Raw genomic sequence first — 13873 nt, 5'->3', positions numbered from 1 at the left:
ACCATCACTGGTGGGAGTGGTGAGGTGCCGGTTACGTTGACGTCCTGTTTGTATTACCTGTGTCCATTGTGTCTTCTGTTACCCTTTGAGCCCTCTAATAAAAGATACCATGGTTATACTCACAACGGCTGGGCTTGCCTTTTCTACCGCTTACGGATGTAAATTTGCGTTGATTGCCCGAAAGTGATGAGATGACTATGGATGGTGCTGAGATTAGAGCCAGAGAATATTTTTGCTCTATAGAAAATAATTGACCAACCGCTGCGCCATGGAAGTTTTGTGGCAATCGATCCTCTTACTCTTTATGTTCCAAACCTCGTAAAAAAAAATGGTTTGGTCTCAAGTCCCTTAATCCAAAGGAGGGAACAATCCACTCGACCTTCTACCTTCACTTGAAGGCTTCTCCTGCACTTTCCACATATATTGGAGTTTTTACCTCCTTCACAAATTAAGGGAGACATTATTGAATTTCTGGACAAAGTTCTTGGCTGAGAAAATAAATAAAACGTTTGGGGCATTGGTCTCTTGGAAAAACATTGATGACTGAGGTGTTTGGGCATTGGCCCCCTTGATGAACATCATAGTATAGACAGTTGATGGTAGAATTCCAGGTAGGAAGTCAATATGGCTTCTTCACATTGAGATCATTGACCTAATGACTTTGGTGTGATCCATAAGATGGAAATATTAATCCAAGATATTGGCGACTTTGTTAGGTCTTGACTTCTAGCTTAATGGTTTGAGCTTCCACCTCATTTTCATGTCAACAACCTAGTGTCTCATGTCTGTCCTCCACCATTTCCTTTGTTGATTTCCACTCTTGTCCACATCTTTACTCTTGCCCGACCTCTACGACATCCTTCTCGCCCTCTCCAGCTCTTTCTTCCTCTTTGTCTTTATCCTACTGGCACTTCCATGTCCCATCACCTTCGTTACGTCTTTCTCGACTTTGTCTCGAATCCCAAGTTATACTTTTCCTTTCTTTTATCTCGCCTTCACCTGAGTCCACGACTTTGTCACAAATCTAAAACATCTTTTTCCTCAATATCTCCTGTTACTATTTTCCTGCCATAATCTACAACGTGCGTCAACACGTCTAGATAAGATTGCAAACCTATCAAAGTTGGCTTGGCTTTCCAGAAATATTCAGCGAGCAGTCCATTATCCCAGGCCTCACCGAGCAGTCCATTATCCTGGGCCTCAGGCAGATGTATTGTGTTCTAGATGCCGTTGTGCAGTGCTCTAAATAAAACGTGCTAAACTAAACATATAACTCCATGCTAAGTCTGAGGACAACCCTCGTCCCGTCGTCCCGAATGTCTTTCATCTTCTCCATACACGTGATTTATTTTTTCCAGTTTCTTCTCATTCTTGGACTTCTATTTCTCATGTCACTTTCATCTGATTATTCCTGCCCATTACTCATGCCCTTGTGAGCATTCTGTGCATATTTCTTCTCGTTCTTGCTGTCATGCGGACATGTTTTGTATGCTTATTGTTATTAATATTGTTTTCACTCTAGAGAGGCTCCAATTACGGATCTCTGCTCACCACCGAAGGCCAATTCCAGATCTTTGCCAAGACGGCCTATTACAAGGTACTCTCGCTTCATGCCACCCAACCAATGTAAACAGTGCATAAATATCTCTTGATTAACCGGATGTCTTGGCTCTCTTGAGATCAAACATTCTTCAGATAGGTCCCTCGGGAACAATCTAGAATGAGTTATAACCCTTCTTAATGGGATGTTATTCTGTGACCGCCACTGCATTTTCGTTGGCTTTAACCTCTTCTCGTTTGCAGGGTAATATCGTCGCCGTTAAGTACATCAACCGGAAACGCATAGAACTGACCCGCAAAGTCCTGTTTGAACTAAAACACGTAAGCATTGTGTTGTGCGTCTAATTTGTCCGACAACAGCCGTCCCACACTGGCATCTGGGAGCCGTCGTTTGCTCCGACACATCCTTGGCTTCCAGACTCTGGAATTGCGCTGACACCACAGAATTTGTTCTAGCTTAACATAAACAGCTTGTTTGTTGTCATTTCTATGGTGAGCACTGGCTGGATCCTCCACTTAACCCGAGTCACTTGGTCACGGCTCCTCTCTTGCATCCAAAGAGTCCTCATAAAGAGACGACCGCTGCCTGCTAATCTGTACGCTTGTCACTTGTTAAGCAGTAAAGTGGTGACAACAACGTCTGGAGAGAGCCGAAAGCAACCGTGATACCCAGATAGCTGGCCGAGCTTCTGCCTTGCCCAATGAAAAATGTAACCTACAAAGAGCGTTGACCCAAAGGTTACGTGTTGGGGTAAAGTCAGTTCAGATTTAGAGCATTTACCCCTAAAGTCTAGAGATGACCTGGAAATACCGGCTAAAATATGTGATTCAATTTAGCGAGGAGGAGACAGATGCTCGGAGACATCTAAGAGGTCGTCACCAGGCTTTTCGCCTACCATAAAAATTAGCATATTATATCCCACTTCTACCCTCTGTGTCAGTCTCCACTGTAAGTCTGCCATGACATTCACGCTTTGCAGTCTCTCGCCAGTCTCCACGTCTCCTATCCTCCTTCCTTTTTCTTTATTCTGGTGCCGCCTCTCCCTCGTCTTTAGCATTCACTGTGTTCTCTCTCCGTCGGCTTCTTAAAACCTCTAGATAATGTTATTTTCTCTGCCCCAATATTAATCAGAACTAGCGCTGACATTTCAGTAATATTTGCAATCTTCAGTCTGAGCAGCTCTCCTCCGTCTGCCTCCCCCCTCCCTCGCTCCGTGGATGCTTAAATCAGGAATTATCTCAGCATTTAATGTCTAGCATCCATCACTGAGAAGATGAGACCCCATCGGCAATCCATATGTATGTGTGGCAGTAGTGCCGCCATAAACTGCGTACAAAAGAAGCGCAGACCCGCAGGCTGGAGTATATCACCACATACACTGTAGTGGAGGTCTAGCCCATAACCACACATGGTTGCCCTATACCTGTAAGGTGTTGCCCTAAAGGAAGACGTATCCTCTAGAGATGAGTGAACACTATTCGAAACAGCTGTTTCGAATAGCACGCTCCCATAGAAATGAATGGATGTAGCTAGCACGTGGGGGGTTAAGCAACCGGCCGCCGGCAAAGTCTGCGTGCCGGCCGCTTCCATTCATTTCTATGAGAGCGTGCTATTCGGAACAGCTGTTCTGAATAGTGTTCGCTCATCTCTAGTATCCTCATGTTATGGGAACCCGAGAATCTTGTAGTCGTAGTCCGCCCCTTTGGATCTTGTGCATTTTTATCTTAAAGGGATCCTATCATTCAGACGTAATTTTTTCTGCCTAACACGTCGGAATAGCCTTAAGAAAGGCTATTAGTCTCCTCCCTTTAGAACTGGTCTCCGGCCCGCAGTTCGGTAGAAATACCGGTTTTTACCGGTATGCAAATGAGTTCTCTCGCAGCACTGGGGGGCGGGCCCAATGCTACCAGAGAATGCTACCAGAGAATGCTACCAGAGAACTCTCTCCAGCGACGCCTCCATCTTCAGCAGCAACCGCCTCTTCTGTCGTCTTCTTCCGTCTGGGGTCACACTCTGCTCTTGCACGAATGCGCAGTACGCTCCTGTAGTTCTACGGAGAACTACAGGAGCGTACTGCGCATGCGCGCTGAGTGGCCTCCATAAAAATGGCCGCCGGCTGGCATGCGCACTCGCCTCTGCTAGAGTCTCGATGGCAGAGCTGACTGCGCAGGCGTCGGAGTGTGACCCAGACAGAAGAAGACGACAGAAGAGGCGGTTGCTGCTGAAGATGGAGGAGTCATTGGAGAGAGTTCTCTGGCACCATTAGGGACACCTCCAGTGCTGTTTGAGCACTGAGGACCACCCCCAGTGCTGCGAGAGAACTGCAGAGACCACTTCTAAAGGTAGGAGACGAATAGCCTTTCTTAAGGCTATTCTGACGTGTTAGAAGAAATTACGTCTGAATGATAGGATCCCTTTAATGTCTATGTTGCACCCCGTGAGACAAGACAGGTTGCTGACTTGATGGACTATAGATCCGTGGCGTGACTCTATTGGAATAATGCCACCAGCATCCTCTACGATGGCAGATCAATGTCTGATAACGAACTTTACATGGAATTTAGCAAATTTTGTGATGAAATGGTCAATCGGGTTTTCCATGTTTCTACTGTGTGTCTTCCAGATGAGGGACGTTCAGAATGAACACCTTACCCGCTTTGTGGGTGCCTGTACCGACCCTCCCAATATCTGCATCCTGACCGAGTACTGTCCTCGAGGCAGCCTGCAGGTAGGAGCTATATCAGGACATCCACGAGATAACTGTATCAGTGAGCCACGTAGAACATCTCCGGAGAGCTGGATGTGACAAGACGTAATGACTGATTCTATTGAACAATCTGTCTCCTCAGGATATTCTGGAAAATGAGAGCATCACCTTGGACTGGATGTTCAGATATTCACTAATCAACGATATCGTGAAGGTGAGTCATGGTGGTTTGGGGAAGAAGGGCAAGGGTAACACATGTAAACCCCCAAGTATCAATAGACCTTTCACCATCTCCACTGACCCCAGTGCTTTCCATCCTCTATTCCAATGCACTTTGATTCTGATGCACTTGGGTGGTGTCAGGCAGGAGCAGACAACGGGGCGTGACTCAATCCAAGGCAGACAGTATCAGAGATCTTAGAATTGCACCCCCTTGCCTGCTCCCACCTGACGTCGCCCACTTGACAGTAGAGAGCCTAGATAGCGCGGAATCTGAAAGAACTGATTGATTGGGAACGCTGCGGGCTAGGGAAAATATTCCAGCTGTGCCAGAATCAATGGAGCGAAGCCTATTACAGGATGAAAAGAGCTTGAGTTGTTGCAGGTGGTGAAAGGTCCTCTTTAAGGGAAAATACAGGCGTAGCGGTCATTACATGAACATTCCTATCACATTAATGAACATTCAGTTTGCTCTTACAAATGTTCCTTCTGGGGTTGAGCCGATCTTGAGATTTCAGGATCGATTTTAAAATCTGATCATTTTCCAGCTGATCCCGACCTCGATTGTGAAATTTGCTCGATCGCTGATCGGGATTCGATCTTTCATGATACCGATTGCTCAACCCTAATTGTATATTATACAGTCCTATGAAAAAGTTTGGGCACCCCTATTAATCTTAATCATTTTTTGTTCTAAATATTTTGGTGTTTGCAGCAGCCATTTCAGTTTGATATATCTAATAACTGATGGACACAGTAATATTTCAGGATTGAAATGAGGTTTATTGTACTAACAGAAAATGTGCAATATGCATTAAACCAAAATTTGACCGGTGCAAAAGTATGGGCACCCTTATCATTTTATTGATTTGAATTCCCCTAACTACTTTTTACTGACTTACTGAAGCACAAAATTGGTTTTGTAACCTCAGTGAGCTTTGAACTTCATAGCCAGATGTATCCAATCATAAGAAAAGGTATTTAAGGTGGCCAATTGCAAGTTGATCTCCTATTTGAATCTCCTCTGAAGAGTGGCATCATGGGCTACTCAAAACAACTCTCAAATGATCTGAAAACTAAGATTGTTCAACATAGTTGTTCAGGGGAAGGATACAAAAAGTTGTCTCAGAGATTTAACCTGTCAGTTTCCACTGTGAGGAACATAGTAAGGAAATGGAAGAGCACAGGGACAGTTCTTGTTAAGCCCAGAAGTGGCAGGCCAAGAAAAATATCAGAAAGGCAGAGAAGAAGAATGGTGAGAACAGTCAAGGACAATCCACAGACCACCTCCAAAGAGCTGCAGCATCATCTTGCTGCAGATGGTGTCACTGTGCATCGGTCAACTATACAGCGCACTTTGCACAAATAGAAGCTGTATGGGAGAGTGATGAGAAAGAAGCCGTTTCTGCACGTACGCCACAAATAGAGTTGCCTGAGGTATGAAAAAGCACATTTGGACAAGGCAGCTTCATTTTGGAAACAAAAATTGAGTTGTTTGGTTATAAAAAAAGGCGTTATGCATGGCGTCCAAAAAGAAACAGCATTCCAAGAAAAACACATGCTACCCACTGTAAAATTTGGTGGAGGTTCCATCATGCTTTGGGGCTGTGTGGCCAATGCCGGCATCGGGAATCTTGTTAAAGTTGAGAGTCGCATGGATTCCACTCAGTATCAGCAGATTCTTGAGAATAATGTTCAAGAATCAGTGACGAAGTTGAAGTTACGCCGGGGATGGATATTTCAGCAAGACAATGATCCAAAACACCGCTCCAAATCCTCAGGCATTCATGCAGAGGAACAATTACAATGTTCTGGAATGGCCATCCCAGTCCCCAGACCTGAATATCATTGAACATCTGTGGGATGATTTGAAGCGGGCTGTCCATGCTCGGCGACCATCTAACTTAACTGAACTTGAATTGTTTGTCCAAAATCCCTTTATCCAGGATCCAGGAACTGATTAAAAGCTACAGGAAGCGACTAGAGGCTGTTATCTTTGCAAAAGGAGGATCTACTAAATATTAATGTCACTTTTCTGTTGAGGTGCCCAGACTTTTGCACCGGTCAAATTTTGGTTTAATGCATATTGCACATTTTCTGTTAGTACAATAAACCTCATTTCAATCCTGAAATATTACTGTGTCCATCAGTTATTAGATATATCAAACTGAAATGGCTGTTGCAAACACCAAAATATTTAGAACTAAAAATGATTAAGATTAATAGGGGTGCCCAAACTTTTTCATAGGACTGTATATACAGTAGGGTTGGGCCGATCTTGAGATTTCAAAATCCATTTGTCAATCATTTTCCAGCCGATCCTGATCGCGAAATTTGCTCGATCGCCGATCGGATCTTTCCCAATCCCGATAGCTCAACCCTAGTTCCTTCATTCACTTCGTATGACAATGGCTATTTCGTAACGTGCCATAGAGTGAAAATGGTGCAACAAACCCTATGATCTCTATTCTGGGTACCCGCTCCTTCTCCATAACTTCTCTGTCTTCTTCCTGGGTGGGCTTCTTGGCAAATCGGATGATGAAATAATCATAAATCAGTCTAAAATTTGAGTTTCTCTTCCAATTCCCAAATTCTCTGTGGGTATTATGTAATGAAATACAGGGGGCAATTATATTTTCCAAACTGCATTGTTTTCCCTTCAGGGGATGCTCTTCCTCCACAACAGCGTCATTGTATCCCACGGGAACCTGAAGTCGTCCAACTGCGTGGTGGATAGTCGCTTTGTCCTGAAGATCACTGACTATGGACTGGCCAGTTTCCGCAGCGCTGTGGACTCCGAGGATTCTCATGCTTATTTTGCTAGTAAGTTCTGTGAGATGAACTTTAGTTGAAATATCACGGAACCATCTCTACAGATCGCGGATACTTTTAGGGACACTTGAAATGTCGCTAGAGTTAAATCTGCATTCTATATTGGTCGCCAATGAACAAGATACTGGTGATACTGGGGAACAGAGAGTAAAATGAGACAGATGTTCTTCAGATACGGAGGGAGGCTTGCGGTAACATAAGGCAACCTCAGCGCACACAGATGGCTTGGCCCGAGGACACCAATTTTGTGCATAAAATTGTGGTCAACATGAATGTAGGTCAGTGAGTAGCAAACATACAGTCAGGAGAGACAGTTGTCGCGAGGGCTGGACTGACTGTGGTCATCCTACATAAGGCTTGCGGAGACATTTGTTCTACCTGACTTATTATATATTTTCCGATGTGAAATACTCACCACCACTACAACTTTGCTATAGAGAAACTTTGGACGGCACCTGAACTTCTGCGCATGGAGTCTCCCAACCCCCAGGGCAGTCAGAAAGGAGACGTTTACAGCTTTGGCATCATACTGCAGGAAATCGCGCTGAGGAACGGGGTCTTCTACATGGACAGTGGAGACTACAGCCCTAAAGGTACCTCCGACACTGATCTGAGGCAGATGCCACCACTAAGTCATTCTTCCTTCTTCAATTACTTATCTTTTTTTCCCCAGAAATCATAGAAAGAATAAAAAGCAGAGAGAAGCCATATTTCAGGCCATCTACCAACCTTTACTGCCATATACAGGAGCTGGGGATCCTCATGCAACGATGCTGGGCAGAGGACCCATTGGACAGACCAGACTTCAACCAGATCAAAGTCCTGCTACGCAAGTTCAACAGGTTCATAGTCTTTGCAGCTTATTCTTACTCTTGTACGGTCTAGTATCCATTCTTGCACTGTACAGTCTAGTATCAAAGATGTGGATTCTCTAACCTGTATTCAGTTAGGAATTGGCTAAACTGGGGTTTGCAGAGTCTACAGTATCCCCTTCAGAAGGTGGTGTGGACCTTCCTCCTGTAGGTTGTTGCAAAAAAGAGAATAGTCATGGATTGGGAATTGTAGACCTAATGTAGTAGTAGCGTAGGAAGGAGGTCAAGGTTTACGCATAGTCAAGGAAAGAGCCAGGTGAAGACCAACAGGTGCAGGCGAACAATCCCAGGGGTAAGAACAAGATCAGTGTGGGGGTCAATCAGGTCAGAACCAGGAAAATGAGCCAGAACTATGCACCCCAAACATCAAAAAAGGTATGGAAAGGCGATTTCCACAAAATAGGCCCAACATAACTTTACAAGTAGAGTGGCAGAGCTATGGCCTGGTCCAGTAGGCCCGCATCTGTAGACTGAAGCCAAAGCAGGAGAGGATGAAGTATCTGGTTGTTTCGCTGGGATTCAACACTATATCCAGAAGAGATGAGTAACATGGACATCTAGATTGTTCCTTCCTCAAAAACACTCCATTATTTCTTTAGCTCTTTAGACATGTCTGTCATTCCATCTATTTCTCTACCGATCAATATGTTGACCTTTTATAATGTTACACATGATCTTAGCCAAAAGGCAGAGTAGCGCCCCCTCGTAGCTATGGATCAATAAATATGCTGATTGTATGTATTGTATACAGAACCTTCTCATCGTATTATGAGGGGATAGACATGGGGTGACTCTATATGTCCTAATTCCTCCTATCATGAAGCTTCTGTGGCCGCTAGGGTTGAGCCGATCTTGAGATTTCAGGATCGATTTTAAAATCCGATTTCCGATCATTTTCCAGCCGATCCCAATCGCAATCGTGAAATTTGCTTGGTCACCGATCAGGATCCGATCTTTCCCGATCGCTCAACCCTAGTCAATGCTTCTCTATGGGAAAAGTCACTTTTAGGGTTGAGCCGATCTTGAGATTTCAAAAACCGATTTCCAATCATTTTCCAGCCGATCCCAATCTCAATCGTGAAATCTGTTTGATCGCCGATCGGGATCCAATTTTTCCTGATCTCGATTGCTCAACCCTAATGGCCGCTCATATCTACTTGAAAGTTCTTTGTTCTGTGATGGTTTTATCATCTGTTGTAAAAAGATCTTCTAGGAGATACAAGACTAATGTCACAGGAACAGCACACCAAGTTTTGAATATGTCAACTGGGGCTCTCCGGGCATTGCACGCATCAGATATTCGGGGCAGCATCCGATCCCGATACTATACAGTGAACAGAGCTGGAATCTGATCCTTCCAACTCTGTAGTCTAATATCACAGGGTTAGCACACAAGGTAGTCATCAATGGGAACTGGCTGGCCACTATATAGTGTAAGGAGCCATACACTTTCAGCTCTGTATACTGTATAGTACAGGCATACAAACAGCCCCATACGGTTGATCTGAGTGGGGTCCGGATGCCAGCCTCCCATCTATCCTAAGGACTTTGAACTAAAGGTCATGTTAAAACTAGAGCACCAGGTGCTGCCTTATCCACTACCGGATTGGTCCACTGTTTGACTAGAGTGCCAGTGATTGCAGGATAGTCGTGTGCAGTGTACACCCGTACCCAACACCCCTACCAGAACGACCAACTGGAACATCATGGCAGGGACTGGCAGGGCAGAGACCACCAGAGACCACTATCACTGTCCCTGTGAATAGTTTACTCCTATATCCGAAGACTTCCGCAGACTTTGTTCCTCGTCTCCTGAATATCCTTAATCTACAATCTGTGCTCACAACCTTTTTATTCTGGTTTGTGTCCCGTAGAGAAAACAGCACTAACATCCTGGACAATCTGCTCTCTCGTATGGAACAGTATGCCAATAACCTAGAGGAGCTGGTAGAGGACAGAACTCAGGCGTACCTGGAGGAGAAACGTAAGGCCGAGGCCCTCCTGTACCAGATCCTGCCTCAGTAAGTATCGCGTTGATCCGTCGGAGGTCTACAACTTCTATAGTCTACTGGTTAGTTATGGATGTTCTTACCCGTGTAGCTCCTTTCATATTTCGACCATAGTTTGGTTTGCTGCATTTACCAAAATCTCCTTGGTTTATTCCTTCTCACGAGTTGTTCTCTCTATTATTCAGCTCTGTTGCGGAACAGCTCAAAAGAGGGGAAACCGTTCAGGCCGAAGCCTTCGACAGTGTCACCATTTACTTCAGTGATATAGTTGGATTCACCGCTCTGTCGGCCGAGAGCACGCCAATGCAGGTATTTGACATCTAGGTAGACCAAGCTTTGCCATTTCTGGCCGCTTCTCTTTGCCCCATCATCAGATGTCTTTACATAAACCTTCTTCTCTGTTTGTACCAAGTCAACTTCAGTCTACCTAATGTAATGACTTTGCGCCAATGCCGTCTTCTCTTCCCACAGGTCGTGACTCTACTGAATGATCTGTACACCTGCTTTGATGCCATAATAGATAACTTTGATGTCTATAAGGTAGGAGAACGTGAACGTGTTTTTACGGTATGACAAGTAGTCAACGGACCTTCATCATTCCCCCGTCTTCGTATATTCCAGGTGGAGACGATAGGAGACGCTTATATGGTGGTATCTGGGCTGCCAGTTCGTAACGGAAAACTCCATGCTCGTGAGATTGCTCGGATGTCTCTTGCTTTACTGGACGCAGTCAGGACTTTTAAAATTCGCCATCGCCCAGACCAACAACTGAGGCTTCGTATTGGAATTCATACAGGTGGGGATCTAAACTCATGTTTTTCTGCACTGTCTGACTTTCCCAACTCATTCCTTGTCAATACGTCAAAAATCCTAATGCTTCCTGTAGGTCCGGTCTGTGCTGGAGTTGTTGGCCTGAAGATGCCACGATATTGTCTATTTGGGGACACCGTGAACACAGCTTCAAGAATGGAGTCTAATGGGGAAGGTGAGATTTCGGTTCAATGCTGCTGATAGTTTAATATCCAATGGAGCAAGTTAGACAATTTCGGTGAAATTGTCTGAAAATTGTTCATATTGTAACACTGGTTGTGGGTATGTGCCAGCGACCAAGTCCTTCTAGTGGTCCCTGCCACTGTGGCTGTCCATGTATATCCTCGCGAGGCTGCTGTTGCTCCTTATATTGACCTGTGACTACTTCCTCCTCCCTTATGGCTACCACATGTACACCAGTAATCAGCCAATACCAACCAGACTTCCCCTCCCCCGTTATCAGCCAGAGCAAAGTTTACCAGCCAGGTAGTGTCCTGCCCAAAATGTTCTTGATATTGCTGATTTATATGACCTCACTCTCGCTACCTATGGTTTACTCATGTTGCCCATAGCTTGTTTTTAGACATATGCACCTGTGCCACTTGCCCTGACCACCTGCCTGATCTTGACCTTGCACAAATTCTGCCCTCCCTGACCTTGGTCTGTACAAGGACTATTCTCTTGCCTCTCCCCTGGTGCTTTATGCCAGCCTCTCTTGGTCTTCTTAACCAGCTGCTACCAACACTAGGACCCATCCAAGAGTTAGCAACCGATGACTATAGGAGTGAATACACGGGAGGCTACTTGGACAACATCCTCAAGACTGGACAAAAGTCAAACTGGTGGTCCACATTTATCTTTAGCTACAGATATGGATATTTCGTCCAGACCATTGTCCCATGTCCAGCAATTGAACAAAATGTTGGTTTTCTATAACGTTGATTGCGCCCATGTAAATGGGGTTTAACATGGAGGATGAGTTTGATTCCTTGTTGGGGTTGAGCCGATCATGAGATTTCAGGATCATTTTCAAAATCTGATTTTCAATGATTTTCCAGCTGATCCCGATCGTGAAGTTTGCTCGATCGCTGATCAAAATCCGATCTTTCCTGATCCCAATCGCTCAACCCTAATGTTAGTTTTTCCCACAATGAATGGCCAGTAGCCAAGCATTGTGGGAAATAATCTCCGACTTCGATCCCGCTGGAAAAGATCGTGAAATTTACTTGATCTGATATTTTCCGATCCTGATTGCTCAACCCTAATCATTGTACTTTGCAGCTCTTTGTATCTGACTTGTACTCGGGAAGGTCTATGACATCAGTAAATATATTGTCCTGTAGAGCTGTAGTGTTGGTGGCGATCGTCGTGATGTCTCTTGGTTCATAGTCATTCTGTTCTTCCTTACCTGTATCGCTACTCACGCTGATCTCCTGGTATCTTGCAGCACTTAAGATTCACGTCTCCACAGACACGCGGAATGTCTTAGAGGAGTTTAACTGCTTCCAGCTGGGCTTGCGAGGAGATGTAGAGATGAAGGTAACGTACATATTTTTACCATTAATCACGTAATAAGTATCGACGTTATCCCATTCCGTGTTGCTGAAATCCTGATAAATTCTTCCCTCAGGGCAAAGGGAAAGTGCGGACGTACTGGCTGTTAGGAGAAAGAAGCAGCAGCACCCATGGTTGACCTCCCATTGACCGTCAGTAGTGGATAAGACTTGGGATACTCTCCACCTTTAAGCCATGCTTGTACTTCTTGGACACAGTGAACAGATGTTTCCACCTCGGGTCCAGGACCCTAATTTTTACGAGGGACGTGGAGTAACCTCCGTAAACGTGGACCAAACAGAATGTACCGTAACATTGTCCAACAAAACCATCAACTCCGTGTCGTAACGTGAGCAATCACCTGATGCCCACCGATCTTTCCAAGATATATCACCGAGGATCGACAGCAGAGACTGACGTGGGTTCGCCTTGGCATTAGGGTATACTTGGCTACCTTCGGGATGACTGGGTGTTCATTAGACAACTTCAAGTTAGTTATCTGCTGTCATGGTCCACAGATTTTGGCTAAACACGTTAGTCTATATATATATATATATATACGAGTTCTGTCCAGACGATACCGTCCTCAACACACACCAAAGTCTATCAAAACTCTTTAGCAGGCAACAGTTCCCCTACCAAAGTGCTGGTTCGTCTCAGTACGAGAAGCCTGCGCATGGCTTTAAGATAACTAGGCCTTAACGAAGAGGTTCCTTTCACTTAGTTTGGTAAATCTTGAGCTTTATAACTGTATTAAAATGGACAAAAATCACGATACAAAAAGACTCTGGAAGCAGGACCACTGGTGCTTCATGACAGAAGGTCACTGGACTGGAAGGAACACGTGACTCGCCGCCTCCAATGCCCTGATAGGATTCCCTGTGAACGGGCTACAAATGTGAAATGGACGTTCTCATTTTACTGCTATAAATATTTCTAAATTCTCCGTTGTTGGGTGGAAATTTTTGGTGATATTTATACGAGGAGAAGTCTCTTTGTGGACTCCTATTTAGTTGTGTGTCTGCATGGTGAGAGAATGGTTGTACGCGTAGACCTCCAATAGGTCCCATCAAAGGTGCGTTTTGTAGATACCGGACCCCAAGGCTACGGGAACATGGGATGACCCAATGGCAGCGACTTTGTCCAGAAGCTAAAGCCTAAAACAAGGTGGTTTTTGCAGAAGTATTATTACGCTCTCTGTGTATACCGGGCTGTCTCTGTAAGGCTGGCGGAGGTCACTCTCTGTGTATACCGGGCTGTCTCTGTAAGGCTGGCGGAGGTCACTCTCTGTGTGTCCCGGGCTGTCTCT

General features: G+C 45.0%; 1 protein-coding gene across 2 annotated transcripts in view; it reads left to right on the top strand.

Moving 5' to 3' along the window:
* The window catches only part of NPR1 (natriuretic peptide receptor 1), a 56667-nt gene extending 43186 nt beyond the window's left edge, over positions 1–13481 (top strand). For both annotated transcript variants that reach the window (XM_075261213.1, XM_075261214.1), the window contains exons 9-22: positions 1523–1597; positions 1804–1881; positions 4185–4289; positions 4411–4482; positions 7151–7310; positions 7757–7912; positions 7993–8161; positions 10066–10212; positions 10386–10509; positions 10672–10740; positions 10822–10996; positions 11087–11185; positions 12458–12549; positions 12641–13481. In XM_075261213.1, coding sequence (XP_075117314.1) covers positions 1523–1597; positions 1804–1881; positions 4185–4289; positions 4411–4482; positions 7151–7310; positions 7757–7912; positions 7993–8161; positions 10066–10212; positions 10386–10509; positions 10672–10740; positions 10822–10996; positions 11087–11185; positions 12458–12549; positions 12641–12703 — 1584 coding nt within the window. In that variant the 3' untranslated portion in view covers positions 12704–13481. The remainder of the gene's footprint in view (positions 1–1522; positions 1598–1803; positions 1882–4184; positions 4290–4410; positions 4483–7150; positions 7311–7756; positions 7913–7992; positions 8162–10065; positions 10213–10385; positions 10510–10671; positions 10741–10821; positions 10997–11086; positions 11186–12457; positions 12550–12640) is intronic.
* Positions 13482–13873: the final 392 nt, after the last annotated feature.

Source organism: Leptodactylus fuscus (genome assembly GCF_031893055.1).
Source record: "Leptodactylus fuscus isolate aLepFus1 chromosome 7 unlocalized genomic scaffold, aLepFus1.hap2 SUPER_7_unloc_1, whole genome shotgun sequence".
Lineage (NCBI taxonomy): Eukaryota > Metazoa > Chordata > Amphibia > Anura > Leptodactylidae > Leptodactylus > Leptodactylus fuscus.
This window is presented reverse-complemented; position numbering and strand designations above follow the sequence as displayed.